Genomic DNA, 21,344 nt, shown 5'->3' on the forward strand with positions numbered 1-21,344 from the left:
TTTTAAAAGCAAATAAAGCAATTGTCATTTTATAGGAAAAAACATAAAGGTTTTACAACTCTTAACTTCTTAAATGGCCAAAAGCAGGTTTTATAACTTAGAAAGAATTAGGAAGTTTTCACTGTAGTCCAAAAATTTACTAAAAATAATTAGTAGTCATGTACTTTCAGTATTTGTGTAAGTTCATGAACAATTTCTTTGCACCAACACCAACAAACCTGAATAAATAAAAGAAAACAAGCTTTCCCCAAAGCAAGAACAGGATTTTACCTGAAATGATTAATCCAATATTTGATTACCTGTATCAAAAATACTCAAGTTTTACTTGTAATAATTTGGTATTATTCTTGTTCATTCATTACAAAGTGTTAATAGAGTATAAAGGTCGGCCGGCATTTTCAAAAGGTGTTAAACTTGTGAAAATTATATTACAAGCTTTTAATGTACGCTCTCGGAAAAAAATGTGGTACATTACTGGTCACTAAAGGTACAAACAGTACGAATGTTGCTTTAAAAGTGAAGTTCAGCTGTGTTCCCTAAATGTACATAACATATTTGTAAACTGTGTACAATAAAAGAACATAAAACAAGTCCTGGAGAAGAAATGAGGCGTATGAAATCAACACCATTTTACATTCTACAATTCTAATAAAATAATGTTAAGGTACAATTATGTTCCTTAATTAAAGGTACTGAAATATACCCTTGAGGGTACCATCACAGTGAGTTGTCAAAAGGTTAGGGACCTTAGGGACAATTTTTCTCAATCCATGTGTTTTAAGTAAATATTTAAAAAAAACAGCTCTGTCATGAGTTTTCTGTCCAATGCTCTTCACTTTTGATGGAAATAATAAATGATTCTGGAAACACAAGCAAAAGGCACAAAGTCACCCAAAGTCACCACACAGAAATAATGGTGACACAAACGGTCAAAACCTTTGGTGACACATCAGCCGGAAAAAGTCAGGAAGAGTGTCAAAGAGCCTTTGTCTCTTCTACAGCTCTATAACAATGACTGCAAAGCTCTGACCAACTGTGCTCCCGATTCTACAACACAGCTCTTGTCATTTTTGAGTCTAATTTTTGCATATGAGAAAAATCCTTGCCACTGCTTATGTATAGATTACAGCCACACAGTTCAGAGCTGCACCCATGAGAGCCTGTATTGAGTTCTGCAGTTCTGCGGTTTTGATGTTTATATGCTATAAGCAGCCAGGTCAGGAACAAGTCCAGAGGAATTCTTATAACTGAGACACTCCCTCAGTTATGAGAGGAAAACGCATTGTTCTTTATAAATGAAGATGTAGTGGGAATCTGAATCACCAGGCCAACACAGGAACACCGTGATGTCCTGGAGGTGGTTAAAAGCTGACCGGCCCTGGAGCGCTGATCCAGGGTCTACCTAATCATCTGTGTCCTTTTCAGCTGCTAGAAAACAAACATTCAGCTGATCCCTGGGGGTGTCTGAAGACAGATTCCACACATGACACACTAGAACACTTCCAGATTAGACTGCACACTACAGTCCGGTGCTGATCATAGGTTATATTCAAATACACATAAAGTTATGATTCATGCTTAGAGTTCACATATCATAATATGACGCATAATCTTGTAATTAACTGTAGGTTCATTCACGTGTATTCCTCATAGGCTTTGTGTGTACATTAAACTTCATATTATATCCTGCGGTGTAGATTACTTTTATCTGTCTGATGTATCTGAGTACGGTAAATAAGGCCATGTTTATTAAAGTTCTTACACATGAAACTTCAATCTATATTATGTTTGTGACTATCTACCAACATTTACATAAAATGCCTGTTAAACCATAGATATGTTTTCAGTCTCTCATTCTAATTCTAAATACAAATATATTTATAACATTCACCACACCCATGTTCTTTCTAAATCATGTGTTTGTACATTTCATTTATTAATGTTACTTCATCTTGTATTTTTATTTTCTAAACTAGGAGTCATACATTAATGCGCTGCAATAACTCAGCAGTCAGGTAATACAGGTGAGACATGTGAGATAAGACTCTTGTCTGAAATTCTGACATTCCCTGAGCAGGGACAAAATTGAAGGTTTTTTGTTTTGTTCAGTTTCCCCCCAAAGGTTCCATTAAGCATTCTTGAGCAAAGCCATAAAAGAATCACCTTTGGTTCTCCAGAGAACCATGCTTAAAAAGAGATGTAAAAGAAGTGTGAAGCACCTTTTAAATATTTAGGAGACTTTCACAAGTTGGAAACCAATTTAAGAGTCTGTCCTAGAACTTCTACATTCTGTGGAAGTTTTTTTTATTTTATTTTATTTAAAAAGGTTCACACTCACACACATCCTTCACAACAATCTCTCTATAAAGGACCGACAATTGAAAGGTTCTTTATGAAATCAAAATTCACTCTATGAAGGAATCAGGCGAAGATCCTGTGAAATTTTTAGCTTAAAAAATAGTGCTAAGTAAATAAATGTGTCATATAACCAAGTAACTCCCTACATATGTTTTATATTAATATTATTTTTAATAGAAGTTAACAAAAAGATATACTGTGAATTATAATTTTATAAAAATATGTCTACTGTAATTTATAATGATTAAAATGTGATATTTGCTCATAGCAGTGCTTATTATGCTGATATCATTATTATTAGTAGTAGTAATAGTTGTAGTAATAGCATTATTGTTATTAATTATTATTATTATTAAGACTACAGAATAACATCATTCATCTCATCAAATAAATTAAAAAGAAGCAAAAAGAAAGAAAGAAAGAAAGAAAGAAAATGTATTTAATGTTATAAAAAGCAAAAGTAGATCAGAAATATCACATTAACAAAGTTAAACACTGACCACTACAAGAGAGAAAAGAAAAGATAATAAAATAAAAATAAGAAAACAATACATATCAGAGGGAAAGCGATTTAAAAAAAAATGTAATGTTACCTGCAGCCAGACAGACGGGCAGTACGAGTCTGAAGATGAGTCCACAGACCACCTCTGAGGCCATCACTGTGTTTCTCAGCTCCTCACTTCAGCTTCTCCTCAGTCACTCTCTCCACTCTCAGGTCCAAACTCTTCTCTCAGGTCCAGTCTTCAGCTCCGACGGAACTGGACATCGTCTCTGTTTCTAACACTGGGTTCAGTTCTGTAAAATCCTCATGACAGTCCTCAGACTCTGAGAAACTCACTCCTCTGTCCTGTGCGTCCTGTCAGCGTCTTTCTGCTCCACTTTCCTCTTCCACATCCACCATGAGTATTCCTGAACCGAGTCCTGATATGTGAGAAAGGCCACCGTTTCTGTTAGAAAAGGCACTGAAAACACCGCCTACCTCCCCTATTCTCTCCGTTACTCGCATTACTATTTGACAGGAGAATTCATCGCCTCGGGTCGCGATTCAGAACCAACCGCTCAGTACAAACAAAAGCAGCTGTGTCTGAAGAGACGATTCCTTTCGACACTGAAGTAAAAAATCTCTGTTTATCTCCTCGGTTGGTTTGGAAAGACTTCAGAAACAGAGTCGATGTGCTAATGTGCAAAAAACACAGCTGCGTGCACATTGCACACACACACATACACACAGAGACGAACAAACACACACATTCTCTCTCACACACACGCACATTTCTTTCCTCCTCAATGAAAACTTTGAAGGACCAATCAGTGAGCAACAGAGGAAGGGCCACTAATTTTTTCCCCACCTGTTTTCAGACAAGCCACGCCCCTTGCCATTGGATTGGCCACTTTCCAATTCTGGTAATCGTGTTATTGCCATGAATGATTATAAATACCTGTACTGATTATTAAGATGAAAACAAAGCATATTTACACAGACACACAACACAAAAATCAGCATGTCCTAAACACTTTCAATCACAGGGCTTTTAAATTTGAGGAATGCCATCAGTAATATTCACTCATTATTATCAGTTATATTCATTCATTCATTCATTGTCTGTATCCACTTATCCAGTTCAGGGTCGTGGTGGGTCCGGAGCCTACCCAGAATCACTGGGCTCAAGGCGGGAACACACCCTGGAGGGGGCACCAGTCCTTCACAGGGTGACACACACTCACACATTCAGTCACACACACACCTACGGACACTTTTGAGTCACAGATCCACATACCAACGTGTGTTTTTATTAATTAATAAAAACTTTATTAATTAATTCTATTTGATTGTATTCAAATAGATGATCCACTACCGAAAGCCTTACATTTAATGAGTGAAATAGGCATTCAGATTTTCAACTGTGTTGCCATATTGTGTACAACAATTCATCTAATGTGGCTTTGGATAGTGCATAACAGGATCACCACCACCTAAATCAGCGTCTGTAGGTTTCTCTACAATGACCAGTTTTCCACTGAAGCAGCAGTGACGGCATTTACACTATTTAATATTTAGAAACATATTAGTGAAATCATTGCAGCCAATCGCCAATCATACAACATTACAGATCAATATTCTCTACAGAACTGGTGTGAGAAAGGAGAGGAACCGTACTGAGGTCAAAGTACATTATGGGTACTGTATCATATCATACTTTAATAAAATGCAAATATGCCATAATAAATAAAAATAAAAAGTGGTCTTTATCTCCAGGCTTATAGCACAGCAAGTACTGTTTCATTCTACAATCATAATGAATTTTGTTGCATATTTGAAGAAAAACACTACAATATTATGCACAGCAAGCTGATGGATCAAAAACACTGGTCTGTGAGATCTGTACTTTTCAATTAAAATGTATAAGTTTTCTTTTGGAGATAAAAATTGTTTACACCCATTACAATACCACTCAAGGAATGTACCATATAGACTGAGACATAACGTAAGGTATGAAAATAAGTGTTGATGTCATACGAATAGAAGGTGAGTGTCAAATACAGGGGCAATGGCGCCACCTATTGACGAAATACAGACAAAACTCATACATAGATAAACTGTGTTGTGTTGGGGATGATAGCGTGTGTGAACAAGACACTTCAAAACTCTGTACTCTTCAGTTGAGAGGCTTTTGTGGAGTGACATCATCACCTCCCCTTCCCTTGGTTTAAGAAGCTCTGGATGTGTACTGTACTCTTGCTAATTCCTTTTGTAAACACTAAAATAATTTCAACTAATAAACATGAAGTTTGGGAATACTTTGTACCTTTTAGGGTAAACATCTTTTGTGGTGACCAAATAAATTAAGGCAGACTATAGTGTGTTTCTACTAAGAAATACAATAAGACTATATTTATTTTATTTATTTATTTTTTTAACACCGAACAAGGCTTAGATTAAATCACAGGCCACTTTTATTTTATTTTCAGGACGTGAGCGTTTTTAATTAAGCTAGGGTGACCAGACGTCCTCTTTTACCCGGACATGTCCTCTTTTTTAGACTTAAAAAATGTCCGGGCGGAATTTCACAAACGTCCGGGATTTTGTTTTTCTGGAGCTTACATAGAACTTCGAGAAGTTTCGTTCACAAACTAGTCCCGCCCTCCCCTACTCCGTTTGGTTCGCTTGAGTGAGAAGGGGGCGTGGTGAAGTAGCCTAAAATCTTCGGATTGGACGGTCTGACTGTAGAGCTACCGTTATTGGTCGAAATCCTTCTCTGTAAACATTTAATTGGTCAGTCTGCACGTCAGTAGTCGTGGCTCTTAATAATAATCAGAATTACACTTTAACAGTGTGTTACCAGTGTGGTAACACCAGTATAGCCTCCAAACAAAGGGGAAAAGATGACTCACTGCTCCATTAGCACGACAGGTAGCTACATACATAATATATGGCAAGAAATTTGTGGACATTGGTTCATTCAAAATGTCTTCTCAAATGAAGGGTATTAAAAGGAAAGGCTATTGACTGGGCTTTTTTTTAATGTTTCTGTGGTGAGTTAATGGAATGCAGTCACAAGAGCATTAGCAAGGTCAGTTACTATTGAATTATTAGATTTGGATCACAAAGGACACTGCTACATACCTCATTTCCACTGCTTCACAGCCCCGTGCTGGTGGTTTTATACCCCTCTAGCCTATGCTAAAGTCTGGGCATTGTAAACTTAACATAATGTGCAGCTGCTGCAGTGTTTCATTTTATTCCATTCACTCTTACATAGAAAGAGGTGTGTACACAAATAAATATTGTCTAGAGTGAGCACACCTTAAAGTAACTGAATTCCTAAATTATAAACTGCCTCTACAAATGATTGGGTAGATTTGTTGTTGTAAATCTAAGTAGGAAACAGTAAGCTATCAGTAAATCAAAGGCTTGATTAATGTAATGGATTGTATTGTTTGAAATGTAGAAAAGTTTACACATTTAAACCTGCATTTATGAGGTAAAGCTGGCACTGTTCAATTTCACTCTGCTTCTCTATGTCCTGTTGCATCTGTCTTTAGATATGGAGCTATACTAGGATCAAAAGCTTTGTTCAATTGAAAAAAAAAATATGAAACTGAACTTTGAAAATTACAACACTATTCAAATAAGTGTAGGATTATGTTTTTTTTTTCATTTTAAATAGAATTTTCATTCAATTATTATTTTTTTAATAATTTATTTTCATTTTTCACTTTCTAATATAATTTGATATTTTAAGTGATATATATATTTCAGTTGCAGATTTTATTTTCACTTTCAGATCCTTGTTTTTCAGTTTCAGATTTTAGTGACAATGACCTTTAAAGTGAGCTCTTTTAGACAACATTCAGCCTCAATCGCAGTAAAATAAACTATAAGCTCTATCAGAGTGCGTATCCACAGCCACTCTTTAGTTTTTCAGCACTGTGCTGGTGATGGCGTCTGCTCCATCAGGACAAAGCTGCCGCGAGACAGTAACAAATCTGAATAAGCTCCTTATTCCCCAGGTTCTTAGTCTGGTGTTCCGTTCCACTTTAAATTAAACTTAAACTAAAAAAATTAAACTTTTTTTTTTCCAAATCAACAAAATTTTTGACCCTAATAGGGCTCCATATTTAGAACTTTGTAGTTCTACAATTACAGACTGTAGTCCACCTGCTTTTCTGCATACTTACTCATCCCCATTTCACCCTGCTATTCAGTGATCCAGGTGTTCATTATGCACTTTCGACACAGAATATTCCGTCCATTAGGTAGACAAACATTGAAATGTCACATTTATTTTTGACAAGAAGACTCAACAAAACTTAACTACAAAAAAAAAAAAAAAAAAAAAAAAAAAAAATAGACAGAGCGCAGCATGTCATGTTTGAGTGATCTCATTTTTATTATAACTCACAGTGTGAGGGGATCAGTGAGAAATTTTGACCTGACACACACTGAGGTCCAGCACGGCACGAGAGAGAGAGAGAGAGAGAGAGAGAGAAAACCACTATAAAAATCATCAGTGGACAAAAAAGTATTTGCTTACTACAGCTGTATAGTAGCTCATCATAAGAAAAACATAAAAAAGTAAAATGTGAGTATTAAAACTACAGTGTATACCTGGTTGAATTCCTTAAAATAAATGTCACATGGACTTTTCATCACTGAATATGATTCAAGTACTGGACAAACTAAAGCAATGTCTTTCACTGCACTGAAGCTGGTTTCTTTAACTTAATGAGTTCATAACAGTTATATGAGACTCTACTAAATGTCTTTTATATGAAGTCTAGAGCCTGGATTCCAGTCTGCACCACAACACTGTAGTCAAGCATCACCAAACATTACCTGTTTAAAGTATTTTAATGATGACAGCAAAGTTGTATACTGGCCTGTAGATCAACATTTGGAAATTGTGCAACCTTTAGGAATTCAGGAGCTAGTTTTAATGATAATAAAAATAAGGCAAAGCTAAGCCTACATCTACCTCTGAAATGTCAGCCCACATTATCCTTTTAATCGTAAAGCCAAAAACCCCTGTAATTAAATAAATAAGTCTGCACTCTGCATCTGCTACAAGATAGTGGTACAGATCACAGTACAACTGCATTCAGAAAGCTATTTCAAACTGAGCTCAGGAAGAAAGATTTAGACTAAAGTCCAACATAGAACATGGCATTCCTGGAGTGGGTATTTTATTCTGAGAATTTAAAAAATACTAATAATTAAAAATATATTGAAACATTAAAAAATATCTTTCAAAATATACACTGGCCCCCAAAGAGTTGTTTAATATTTGTGCCAATCTAGTGGATACATTCATTTTGAAAAGACCATTACAAGAATTACCCATTCACCGTTCTATTTTAAAAGGGGGTTGTGTCAGGCTGTTATTACTTGAATAATTCCCTTGCTGACATCTGCAGGTTTGTATTCAAAATGCCTTTGTACACTTCTCAGACTATAGTTCCATCAATAAACAAAGCTCTCTGTTATACCCCTCGTCGAAAAATTAAAAATAAAAAGAAAACCCCAGATTTTGTGCTTTAATTTTATTTCAGTCTAAAATATTTCTGCAGTTTTTCTGAACTCAGAGTCTAAATACAAATTAATGCTGAGTTGAAACTGTATATCACTGGAGCACATATCATTGTGTTTAACATCTGGAGAAACTACTTCAACATATAAACTAAAGTATACCAGTGTTTAAATGGTTAAGGTGTCCAAATACTTTTTGGGTCCACTGCATGTCCTCCCTCCCCTGAATGATGTCAGGATGATGGTACATAAGATTTTAGAGATCAAGGTTATGGTAAACACAAAACTTTAATTTGTGACACTAGTTTAACTCTCAACTGATTACCTTTACATTGATGCTCATTCAAGTGCCATTATTATTTGCTTTCATTGTTATTTAGTTGGTATTTTCAGTACAGCATACTCTCAGTTACAGTTACACAAGATGAAGCCTTAAATTACAATGGAACTGTTTAATTCCTGAGTAAACACAAACAATAACGGCACTATATAATAGCACCTAGTTGGTCAAAGCCTTCCCAGTTTTCTTCAGCTCTGCTCTGTGTATTTACAGTATTGTTAATTGTGGTTTTAAGACCGCTGTATTGCACTACACTGATGCATATTTGTTACTCAGGAAAGAAGCACAGTAATATAAGGCATTAGTCCTTATCCAGTGGTGTGACAATAAAACATAAAGCCTATATAGAGAGAGAATTGCATAAAGGACACTGCAAATGGAATGGCAGGATTGTAGGGTGCTGAGGTAAAAGGCTGAGACTTGCTGTTGAAGGGCTAAGGACAGGCCACTAGGTCAGGGGTCATGATCATCACGCCCATAGTTGATTGGCTGGAGCTGCTGAACAACATAATCCGCTATCTCTCTGGACCCGGCAGCCACCACACGGCGGGACATGAGATCTAGAGGACCCCCTGAGAGAGAAGTATATTAGAGCTTAGTATTTACACAAACACACACATAACACAATAATCCCACAGAACAGGCCTCTGCACTAGATGGTGGTGTCCTGCCTGTGGTAACAAATTTATACAATTCCTCTTTGTGAAAATGTGCTAAATAGAAAGAAAAAAAAAATGCATATTTAGCAAATACAAACATCCACAGCCACAAAGCTTTGGAAAAAGTTTGGAAGAGACATGTTTGTTTAATGAACTGTACTTCAACTTTCACTGGAGTGTTTTTCTGACATATATTGTTCATTACAGCTCTTTAGGAAATATTTATTTTGTAATAAAATAATTATTAAAATCTAAAATTTCACTAGAGATAAAAAAAAGAGAACAAGCTCCAGAGTCCCCAAACTGTTTGCTGTGGCATCCTAGGGTTTAATGTACAATGTAACATAATAAGTTCAATAAAAACATATAAAGGCTTTTATATATTAACATAAGAATTATACAAATTATAGAGTGTCCCTAATTCTATATAAACAACTTTTGTAAAAATAGCCTGTGAATTGTATTTTGGACAAAAGCGTTACATTACATTCTGAAAAACCTGAAATCTGTAATTACTGATTACAAAAAATGTAAGCAGTTGCACATAGTAATTTTAATATTATTTAATATATATATATATATATATATTAACATTATATACATTTATAACATTCTAAAACCTAGGCATCTGTATTATTATTTATACCCCAAAATGTTATGATAAAATGAATATATTATTCCTGGAGTATTATCATTCAACTTACTGAAAGTCAACTAACATCCATTTTGTTTCTTATAATATCAAAACTGATTATTTTAATCCTGAAATTATCAATATCACCACCCACCATTATTCTCTCAGAGTGCACCGTGGCCCTCACTGAGAGAACACTCATGTCTTTCACAGTACTGACTGAATAGAAAGTGCTATGACTGCTGGTTTTTTTAAAGCAGTACCATGCTCACATGTTAATAGGGTTAGCAGGAGGGCAGTTAGAATCTCTTTACATCAAACGACTGGGGGGGGGGGGGGGTGTCAAACAAAAAAAAAAAAAAAAAAAAAAACTGTCCCTCCAACAAGGATACAGGTGTAAAAGCATAATAAAAGGGGAAAAAACTCAAAAACATTTCTTACCATTCTTACTTTCTCACTCCTAATTTTCTCTTATATCTTTTTGACAGAGAGAAGGGAAGTATTCGACCAACCACATAAACATGACCTCACTGCCCTTGCCAACAGTGCCTCTTTGTCCAATCTCTCACACTGGCCTCCCACAACTTACGCCTGCTGCCCACCTTCCACTAAATCCACACTCACTATTTCACAAACAGCTCAAGTATGCAGCGAGGCAATACAAAAAGAGGATATTGCAGAAGCTGTGTGTACTGTCAAAACATAAGAACACAAGGCGTATTTTATAAACCGTAGACTTGTCAAGAATATTACTTAATCACTTAATTTGTTACAATTATTTGAAGTGATTACAGTAATCATTTCCAATTATTTAGTTGTACTGTGTATTCACAAGCGTACATTTACAAAACATCAGTCGAAATATACATTAGGTGTGTTGTATCAGTAGGTTTGACGCATTTTCAACAAATACAAGAAACACTTTTACTGAAACCTGATAAATTTGCCCTTTTTACGCTTAGCTTTTAAAAGTTACACACAAAACAATAAAATGTAAATTTAACTGTTAATCACAATTATTTATACAGCAACAATTATCAGCTAAAAATTCACAATTGTGACAGGCTTAACAGAATGTCTAAAAGCCCATAAATAAATAATGCTAAAAGGCATACACAAATTATGACTTCAATCATTTTTCATTCATTGTCTGTAAACGCTTATCAATTCAGGATCGCAGGAATTTTCAGGAATCATTAGGGCGCAAGGCACTCTCACTCTGACACTTTTTTGAGTCGCCAATCCACCTATTAATGTGTGTCTTTGAACTATGGGAGGAAACCTGAGCACCCGGAGGAAACCCACACGGACACAGGGAGAACACACCAAACTCCTCACAGACGGTCTCACAGAGCAGGACTCGAACCCACAACCTCCAGGCCCCTGGAGCTGTGTGACTGCGACACTACCTGCTGCACCAACATGCTGCCGGAGTGATGATTTCTTCCTACTATTTATACAGTTGCCAAAACAGGCAGTCATAAATCTGTGGAGCAATTTCAAGACTACTGCTAGACACAATTATTCAATGAGTGCTTTGAGAACACTTATACTTAGAAACTATCAAAACATGATAATATTTATAAATTTGCTTGACAACACTGTTGTTCAAACTAGAGAAAAATTCCAATAACATCTAATTATATCCACCTGACACGGAGTGTAATATTTGAAGAAGGATTATTACACAATCTGTCTGAGTAATTGTAACATGTCTAACACTGAGCCAATCTGTCCATCATGTCTTAAATCATCATGCACCTTCACTGTAACCATGCAGACCAAATAAGGCATATTTGTACATGTGCACAAGGTTCAAACTAAATCCACCATCCTTACTTGGAAATCACAGTACAGAGCTCTATAAATAACCTCACTGTATAATATGATGTTCTGCAACACAAAAAAACCCCAACCCTAACCATCCTAAATGAAATTATGCACCTTGACATTACTGGCAAACATTTCCATATCAATATTTATTTCTGGTCAGGATTGTGGTCATGATTGCACTTTTGATTATAGTGAGGGTTAGCGTTAGTTAAACAAAAGGAGCAGTGTTGTACTGAGATAGCTGTTTAAGCCCAGTTTGTGAAGGAGATGCAGAAGCAGGGCTGACCTGTGGTGTCAATCACACAACCGCCTGCCTCTCTGATGATGACTGCAGCTGCAGCGATATCCCAGCAGTGCAGGCCATACTGGTAGTAGGCCTCGGCTGCTCCACTGGCCACATGACACAGCGCTAAAGTTGAGCTGCCTATGATTCTCACCCTGAGTACACAAAAAAGTGTAAGCACAGTAAACCAAACAATCAGAATCTTATTCTTGATCCCTTCTCTGGCCAAAAAAAATTATGAAATATGAAAACAGAAAATAATGGCATATGAGCAGCCTGGACCTAGCATTTCTTTATCAACTTTGTCCAATAGCATATGATTTATATTGCAACAATATGAAGTATGGCAGCACAATATACTGTTTAAATCATCACAGTAGTGTTAGGATGGCACTTGGTTGATGAATACAACAAAATTTAAATATAACAGTCTACAAACATGTCACCATGGTTTAACACTATTCTTTTGAGATACCACAAAGCATATAACAATCTAAACTATTTTCTTTTTGTTTTTTTAAGATGCCTGATGTTAGAAGTGGATGCATGTATATGTAGTGGTTTTTATTATTTCACAAATCCAAAACCCTTAAGTCTTGCTTCTGTTTGCAGCAGAGTAGGACTGCAGTGCACTGTAGATTGACATGATAGGTATGTTTGGAAATAGTGTTTACATACAACACCAAATGCTCATTACAGGAGGTATACTTTTTTCCATGACATGTGTTCCTTAATCCTCTTGTTGATATCCACTTGGTAACTTTCGGAAATCAAGTACTCAGTGGTGAAACCTTTAGTCAGAGAGGTTCCACTGACTTATTCCTTTCAGAAAGTCTTCATAAACTTTTCAGTGAAAAAGGTCTCACCCATGTACAGGGGCACTCAGCAGTTTCTTCATATTGCCTAAGAAGATATCCAATGTGTTAGGATCTCTCTTTGCTCCAATCTCTGTCAGAATGAGGGCCTTTGATACATCTGGCACAAAGAGGACACACACACCATATATTTAGGTTAAATTACTCACCTATTTCTAAAGAGCAGGATGCACTAAATTGTCAAAAGTCTAATTCAGATGAAGAAAATGTAGACTGCTTTTCATAAAACAAAAAAAAAAAAAAAAAAAAAAAAAAAAAAGCAAGCAAAAAAACAACTAAAAACAAACAAATACAGCACGCACCTTTCTCTTTTGAAACCTGCAGTCGTACGCCATTGCAAAATGCCCCATGACCTCTTCTGGCAGTATATAATGTGCCATCAAAACAGTGATAAATAACACCAAACTCAAGCTAAAATCAAGGGAAAGGAACGTATAAGTTAGGTTTGGCTTTCTGACACTCTACAGCACAACTGTTATTTAATATCTGCATACATTCAACCAGCTAACACAGATAATAGAAAATACTATTCTGCTTTCAACATTTAAACTACATTAGATTAATTAGGGTTTTAACATCTACCTCTTTCTTTACAGCAAAGCCAATGCTTACTGCAACCATTGGGAAACTGCAAATAAATATGTATTATTTAACACTGCAATTATTTTAAAATATTATGTTATTGGTAATTGACTATGTATAGATTATAAATACATTATGAGACGACATCTACCTGTGAACAAAGTTACAGGTGCCATCAATAGGATCTATTATCCAAGTGGGGCTATCAGTCAGAACACATTTCTCTCCAGCAGCAGAGGACTCCTCTCCTATAAATCTAACGAACAGGAAAATACAATCAGTAACGTAGAACATTATAAATTACTGGCATGAAAAAAACATTCCCCACTGTATATTCTCGCAGATATCTAGAAAATGTAATGTTACATTGTTTCTTGATTCACAGATGTCTCATTAGAAGCAGAAAGTAATAATGAAAATGACATTTTCTAGATGTCTGGTTCCGATCAGTACCACTGTAAACAATTCTGAACAGTTTCTATAGAACTCAACACTGCATGTTAATCTCCCCTAAACTGATTATTTCACAGTAATGTTCAAAGAATAAGGAGATTGTAGAACTGCTCTTTTATTATACTTTAAATCACTTTGATTAGCCTTTGTTATGAACTGACAAAATGCATTGGTTCATGGTAATTCTGCAAAGTTTATATGATCTCTAATGGACACTGAAAGGGATTAAACAGCAAAAATATATTGGTTGCTTTTGTGTGTGCTACCTATGTGAAGGGAATCTTTCCCTGAGGGTGGAAATGATGAGATCCTCCACCTGCTGGTCAGCCTCTGTCACCAAGTCTGTGGGTGTGCTCTTACTGCTCACACTTTTCTCGTGATTCACAGCCTCCTGGACCATCTGAAAAAGAAAGAGAAAGAGAGAGAGAGAGAGAGAGAGAGAGAGAGAGAGAGAGAACAATGCTATGAAGAATAATTCGCCTGCTTGGTTGTTGGATGGTTTGTTCTCGATTAAATATGCCACTCAGTGAAGCTAAAATGACTGTAAGCTGCCCCATCATTAAGCAGTCCCACTTCACCACCACAGTCCCATGACTGAAGGTGGGGTGAGGGTATGTCTCGTCAATATTTTGCAATGTGACATTAGGCTGAAATGTATATAGAATTTATAAATGTGACAATCCTTTGTATACAGTAAAATTATGTAGTCAGTATCTATATGACAGGTGTGCTGGATACTAATTAATAGATACACAATATGACAAGAATATATATATATGGTCAGTAGATCAGGCACCGTTTTGTTCATGTAAGATGTAACTTAAAGAACAGAACAACGAAATACTAAGTGGATGTGTAATATTCTAAATAACTCCTTAAAAGGCTATGACTATCAGGGGATGTGCTGTTGTAGAAGCACAGTGCATTTAAGGTGAACCGAAAACTAACTGCTGGTCATGAGCAAAACAACACTGACTCTTTATCATTTCCGGCAAGCTCCCAAGGGTTAACTTGTTTACATTGTCCTGTTCTTATCCGATAGACTGATTCGTCTGTTTCAAATATTCTGTTCCTCCTTACATGCTGCTGCTGAGGAGACATGTCGCAATTAAACGGAACATTCGCCATACCACCTTAAACCGGACAGTACTTTCATTCAGGTTCCTGATTCTACTCGCCACTTTTCGCAAGCTTCTTGTTGGAATTTTCCGTTCCACCTTAAAAAAGTGTCACTGGGCTCTAGAATTTAAAGCTATTGCCGGACGATTTAAAGTGGAAATTGTAGAAAGCATTCAAATCAGAACGTGGGCGAGAAGTGGCGAATAACTTCAGGAATCAAAATATAATTGTTGCACTATTTAAGGTGGAAGGGAAATTTGAAAATGAAGCCAACGTAACCTTTAGGCGCCAAAATGTATAAACACTATTTAAGGTGGAACGGCTTTTTCTAACAAGCATTAGCTCCAGCGGGCCGTTTGACTCCAAATGAAGGCGGACACAGCCTCTGTACCTGCCCCGCGGTGCGTGCTATCCTCACGGCGACCTCCTGACACTCGGCCCAGGTGTCGTCCTCCATGCTCCCTCTGTGGGGAAGAAAACAATATTTGAGGAGAAAAGACGTGAAGGAGAGATAAACTGGATGATTCAGCGAGGTCCACTAATGCTGCTCATATTTGTCCGCCGTTGGTGTCCTCCCTGGGTCTGTAGTGCACGTTCACCCGCGGAGAGCTGCTGCTACGGCCCGGTCCCTCACTTCACCTCTAAGCGGCGCGGACTGAGACGAGCCCTGTCTGGAAACAATTAGTTACACAGGACTATAGTGTCACCGCTGTGAATTAAACAGCCTTACAAAATGAAATGTAGGAGTCCTCATACCTTGGTGACGCCTAATAAAAATAAAGGATGTGATTCCAGGGGCATGTGGCAGTTATTGAATTAAAATGTATCAGGCTCACTACCATATGTTACGGAGCCAATACAAAGAATGTGCACTATCCAGCATCGCGGGGTGAACTCTGTAGCTGCAGCCGCAGCCCATTTGACAGAAATGTGACATCGTCACCAATGGCAATACATTGGACATACCCAGCAAACAAGGAACGTCCCTGGACGTTCAAAACAGGTTTAAAAGTAGTCTCTCCGTCAAGGACATAGTTTAAACGTCAATGGACGTCCAAAATCCATCTTAATAAGTTAAGTGCTGACCAATCGATAACGTCAGTGGACGTCTAAAATGCGTTTTATAGAAGTAATTTATTTCGGGACCAATTAATAACGTCAATGGACGTCCAGAATATGTATAATAGTCGTCTTTTCAATGTCTGTGGTTGGACGGCGGTCATTACGTTATTTCAACGTTGAATCAACGGCTAAATGTTTATTGGCTAGGCCTATATAAGGCAGAAACGTACCACATTTAAAATGGACATCCTTATATGCGAAATGGCAATTCAATTCTTAATTTCCTGGTTTTGTTCAAGTATGTGGTCAAAAAATATCATTCAAATATGCTTCCACTTACATTTTCAATCTGGTAGACTTCTACTGATATTTCATTAACACAGAGATTTAAATGCTTGTACCTTTATTTAAATTACAAATCTGTTTCTCAGTATTAAATGAACATGTTTCATGGGAACATGCAACAATAATTCTGTCAAAATAATATTCAAAATGTTATTCATTTATAATGCATTTAAAATAAAATGACAATGCGTTTGAAATGTAATGTTCTAACACACCACCAATTCAAATGTTAAATGGGAAACAGCGCCTCTGTGGTTAACATCATCATTGACACACTGTATATTCATTCAGTACTTTTCCAGTACAGGGTCGTGGTGGGTCCGGAGCCTACACGGAATCATTGGGCGCAAGGCAGGAACACACACTGGAGGGGGTCCTTCACAGGACAATACACACACACACACACACACATTCACAACTAAGGACACTTTTGAGTCGCCAATACACCTACCAATGTGTTTTTGGACCGTGGGAGTAAACCCACGCGGACACAGGGAGAACACACCAAACTCCTCACAGACAGTCATCCGGAGCAGGACTTGGACCCACAACCTCCAGGTCCCAGGAGCTGTGTGACTGTGACACTACCTGCTGCGCATTCCAGTATTATAGAACACAAATATGAAGATTGGTTGAGATGGATGCTTGGTGAAGATGGTTATGCTGATATCATTCTTGATACTCCCCAGCTAATGAGGACACTGATTTGTCTTGCCAACATAAATGACTTGGAAGAATCTGTAGAACACAAGTCTACTTTGGGGTACTATGGAGTATATGGCAGCTGCCACATTACTCTGTATCATTATACCTGTATTAGATACAATTAAATATTTACCATTAAAATATGTTATACAGCAAAGCTGTAATTTTTTGGGTGTTGTACCCCCTACTCAAAGATTAGAACATTTCCCTCATGTCTACTGGGTATTCAGTGAATTTTACATAGACAAATGCCTGGAGGGAGAATTATTTTATAAACCCAAGTGGCTGCTTCAGTTTAAATTACTGTAGTTAAAAACCAGTGCTGAAATATTGTAAATTTAAATCCACCTGGAAGTTAAATGATGATGATTCAGTTATACAAATCTCTTTCAAATACCTCTGTGCAATTATAATTGTAGATCCTTTATTTTTTAAAAGTTAATTATAGACTGCTACAGTAATATCCACCTTAATTAGGGTTATATCAAATCAAACCTAATTTAGAAAGATGTAATGTGTATCTGGGAATTTTCTCAGTTTAAGCAAGAATACATTTGTCCCAAAATTCAAATGTGTTTCAGGGTGAAACATTTTAAACGAAGAGCTTCAAGAGTGACACCTCTTGGACATTTAGTAAATTGCAGTTTTGTTTTTTTTGTTCTGACAGTCCCGTGTAGATGACACCCCATCGACCAGTCCAGGAGGAGAGCCACTCTAACTCCACCCTTTCTGCAGGTGTTCTTGCCATCAACAATAATTTCTCAGTGTTCTCAAATAAAGGCTTGTATAAGAACTTTATTTACAGTATTACAACAGTCACTTTCAAACGTGTCATCATTCAACACGTACACGCGAACAAATGAATTTACAGTAATAACTAGTGGCAGTTAAAAAACAAACAAAAAAACAAAAATAATATACACACTTTAATGAAGAAAAAGTAATTGTGAGAGATTTTACTCCAGGAAAGGCCTGACAAAAACAAACCATTTAAGAGCTGATAACATAAATGGCTTTTTCAAAAGTATAGACATAACTCTTAAAAATTTATTTAATTTACATACAATTTATTCAGTCCAACCCTTCTCATGCACAACAACATTCACTTTTACAAAGACGTAACCAAAGACAGGACAAGAAATTAAAGTCAGAAAATAAATGTGATGACACAAAACTCATCGACCACATTGTCATACATTTGCAAGCATGGCACCAAAGGAAAGGGAGGAGGAAGAGTCACAAAAAAAAAAGTCACAAAGAGGGAGAAAAACCAAGTACCACAGCAAGGCTTAGTCTTCATTTACATAACCATGTATAAGTAAAGCAGCACAAACATCACATAGAAAAAGTAACAAACCAAAAAATATAGTTTGGCTTAAAAGCTCAAATAATGAGGTGGGTTAAAAGTAGAGAAGAGATTTTCTCATCAGAAGTGCGGCGTTAGTTGGAGCTTAGTGGCTGGATGGCCTACGCGTGGTTCAGTATATGAATTCCCCTGGCACTTCTTGCAGAGCTGGGAAGGACTCTTCAAATTTGAAGCGCTTTGAGATAGCCTTCTGGTCTGGGGTCAAGCTCTCTTTGTCTGAGGACTGCCGACACTGACCCAAAGTGTAGGCGGCCATGACGATGAGCTCCTCCGTCACTCTTCCCTCCTTCTCTTCCTCCCCCTCTTTCTCTGTTCTCTGCTGGGAGGAGATCTCTGTGTGGACTTGCTCAAGGATGGAGGCGGAGGCACTCTTCTGCTTCACTGGCTCCTCCTGCATCTGCAACCACTGGTGTTTCAGGCACTCCTCAGCAGTGGCTCTGTCCCTGTACATCGAAAATGAATTCTTTTTTTAATATGCAATCTATGCAACAGTCACATCTACATCAGTTAAAGCTGCAGAACCTTACTATTATCATTTCATTTTCATCTTATAGTTGTCCAACAGTTTGTTTACACCTACTTTTCCAGTTTCTTCTGAAAACAGGAACTTTAACAGGGATTTTACAAGACAATATTTGTATACAATTGGGTACTTATTTCTGCAGGTTTGGTGGTCTGACAAATAATTCAGGCGTTAATCATGTTCCTCTCTGAATCAATTTCTTTGAATTTTAATAGAAACCTGCTTATAGACAACACCACTTGCTTTAGGCAGAAAATGAGCACAGCAGGACACAGCGGAGCCCTAACTGGACTCTTCTATGTCCTATTATTTCAGACTAATTTAAATGTAATCTTAACTGCGAAATCAGACACTTTATGCAAATCAGACAAAGGCCATAAACATCCTCTGGAAAACTCAAACTGCTCTTTATGAGCTTTTCAGTCATGTGACGTGTGTGTTATTCCACATACTCTGGTTCTTTGATGAGCAGGGACTTTATGAAGTGGATGGCAGCCTTGTCCAGTCGATCCAGCTCTTCCTCTTCATAGCTGATGTTAATCTGAGAGATGTTCAGAAATGTCTCCTGCTTATCATCCCCCAGGAAAGGAGAGATGCCAGTTAGCATCACATAAACTAGGACTCCAATACTCCTATCAGAGAGAGGAAAGATGTAGGATAGTGGCTATTAGGAAGGGTAGAACGAGGGTGTTCATGATTAGCAGCTGCATTTTTATGCTCTCTGTCCGTATATTCTTACAGAGAACGTAACCATACAAAATTACAGGATGTAGCTAACAGTGTATTAAGTATCATTAGTGGCATCATTTAAGCATCATTAGTGGTGACTACTTGAAGACTGCAATAGACAGATGACTCACCACATGTCAGTGGCTGTGCTTATGGGCTCATAATTCAGGACTTCTGGAGCTAGGGAAAGAAAAAGAGAGCTGATGGAAAATCATGCCCACTGTTTTCCACCCACTCCTACTAGTATTTATATGTTTATTGTGCATTTCTCAAAACTCAGTGTTCTATATTCAACAGGAACTTACCAACATACTCCGGTGTGCCCATGATTTCCCTGATTTCCTGGTTATTGCTCACGATTCTTGACAAGCCAAAGTCCACTATCTTAATGTCTCCAAGAGGATGATTACTGGTCAGAAGAATATTCTGTGGCTGAAAAAGTTATTAAAGTTAATAAATCTGTTGCTTTTATCCTTTTTCTAAAATGACATGCATGATATTTTATGACCTTTAAAACCCAATTCAAATTGTAAGTTATGAACTGCCACTGGTTAATTATGCATGCTTAACTTTTTGCAATTTGCTGTTAACATAATTAGCGCCATAAGATATAAAATTTAAAAAGGGACATGGTGAAAACAAACAAACTAAACAAAACATTTTCAGTGCATGGGGATCTGGAGCAACCAAACAGCAAAGTGACACAGTCTGTCAAAAGTCAAAAACATGGGAGAGAATTAATTAATGTGCTGCACATTACAGAATGCAGATATTTCAAAAATTTCCTGTGTACTCTTCTGTGAATGAAAGATGAGGTTAAACAGTGCTACGCAAAATTGCACTAAATCTTACTTCAGTTCAGTTCAGTTTTAATTATTATTACATCTCAAAGAGAAACTTGGTTTGTAGGCAGTCACTCTCAATCCAATCCATACACAGAGTGGAATATAAAATAATAAACACCTGAATACAACAACTAAAACAAACATTGACAGAACAAATCCATATCCACCAAAGCAGAACAAACAATGTCCAAGCAGAAGAAAGAGAACTTTACTTTGCACTCTCATACTTTGAAGTCAGCTGAGGTTCATTCTTATTTAAAGCAACAGACTCTTTAAGTGGTCGTTTTCAACAGGGCTGTTTCACCAGGGTAAGAAAATTGCTGTGTTGTTTGAACTTTGTGGCACTTTGATCAAAGAGTGCCACATATATTTAAATAAGACTCCAAGAAACTCTGCTAACATTAAGAAGAAACAAAAAGGGTAAAATCTGCCCCTTTTAATATAACTACTTTAATAACATCTGCACTTTCCACAAGTGACCACTAGATGGGTTTCTGAATCAAGGCAACCACAACCCCCTTTTTAAATCGAGTTAACTCAAGTTACATCTCTGGTAAACATTAAGGAGGATTATTTTAACCTTGTTTATATGTCCATGTGGTATT

The 21,344-nt window shown here is 36.9% G+C and overlaps 3 protein-coding genes across 5 annotated transcripts in view; all 3 read right to left on the reverse strand.

Moving 5' to 3' along the window:
* The window catches only part of LOC136708148 (piezo-type mechanosensitive ion channel component 2), a 113,682-nt gene extending 110,100 nt beyond the window's left edge, over positions 1-3,582 (reverse strand). Inside the window, exon 1 of the mRNA XM_066682451.1 lies at positions 2,952-3,582. Coding sequence (XP_066538548.1) covers positions 2,952-3,015 — 64 coding nt within the window. The 5' untranslated portion in view covers positions 3,016-3,582. The remainder of the gene's footprint in view (positions 1-2,951) is intronic.
* Positions 3,583-7,233: 3,651 nt separating this feature from the next.
* impa2 (inositol monophosphatase 2) lies at positions 7,234-16,074 on the reverse strand. 3 transcript variants are annotated; one of them, XM_066683990.1, is made up of 10 exons: positions 15,921-16,074; positions 15,764-15,835; positions 15,556-15,628; positions 14,312-14,445; positions 13,744-13,848; positions 13,593-13,638; positions 13,313-13,421; positions 13,002-13,110; positions 12,139-12,290; positions 7,234-9,298 (listed from the first exon to the last, which is right to left on the reverse strand). In XM_066683990.1, exons 3-10 carry the CDS (start codon positions 15,619-15,621, stop codon positions 9,180-9,182), a joined length of 840 nt encoding a protein of 279 aa, XP_066540087.1. In that variant the 5' UTR covers positions 15,622-15,628; positions 15,764-15,835; positions 15,921-16,074; the 3' UTR covers positions 7,234-9,179. The 3 variants fall into 3 exon arrangements, with proteins under 3 accessions (XP_066540087.1, XP_066540085.1, XP_066540086.1); XM_066683988.1 differs by having other exon boundaries at positions 15,764-15,831; positions 15,921-16,060; XM_066683989.1 differs by having other exon boundaries at positions 15,556-15,835; positions 15,921-16,073.
* A 1,968-nt stretch (positions 16,075-18,042) lies between these two features.
* stk17a (serine/threonine kinase 17a) overlaps positions 18,043-21,344 on the reverse strand; it is a 31,019-nt gene continuing 27,717 nt past the window's right edge. Inside the window, exons 4-7 of the mRNA XM_066683126.1 lie at positions 20,200-20,326; positions 20,026-20,074; positions 19,618-19,797; positions 18,043-19,085 (exon numbers count right to left, since the gene is read on the reverse strand). Of these exons, the coding sequence (XP_066539223.1) occupies positions 18,755-19,085; positions 19,618-19,797; positions 20,026-20,074; positions 20,200-20,326 (687 nt within the window). The 3' untranslated portion in view covers positions 18,043-18,754. The remainder of the gene's footprint in view (positions 19,086-19,617; positions 19,798-20,025; positions 20,075-20,199; positions 20,327-21,344) is intronic.

Source organism: Hoplias malabaricus, chromosome 10 (assembly GCF_029633855.1).
Source record: "Hoplias malabaricus isolate fHopMal1 chromosome 10, fHopMal1.hap1, whole genome shotgun sequence".
NCBI lineage: Eukaryota > Metazoa > Chordata > Actinopteri > Characiformes > Erythrinidae > Hoplias > Hoplias malabaricus.

Coding starts and splice junctions, on each gene's coding strand:
- impa2 (XM_066683988.1), bottom strand. CDS start 15,965: ATGCCCCTGGAATCACATCCTTTATTTTTATTAGGCGTCACCAAG. Junction 13,639..13,743: donor ACCTGTAACTTTGTTCACAG/GTAGATGTCGTC, acceptor ATTTATTTGCAG/TTTCCCAATGGTTGCAGTAA. Junction 13,111..13,312: donor GCAGGTTTCAAAAGAGAAAG/GTGCGTGCTGTA, acceptor TCTTTGTGCCAG/ATGTATCAAAGGCCCTCATT.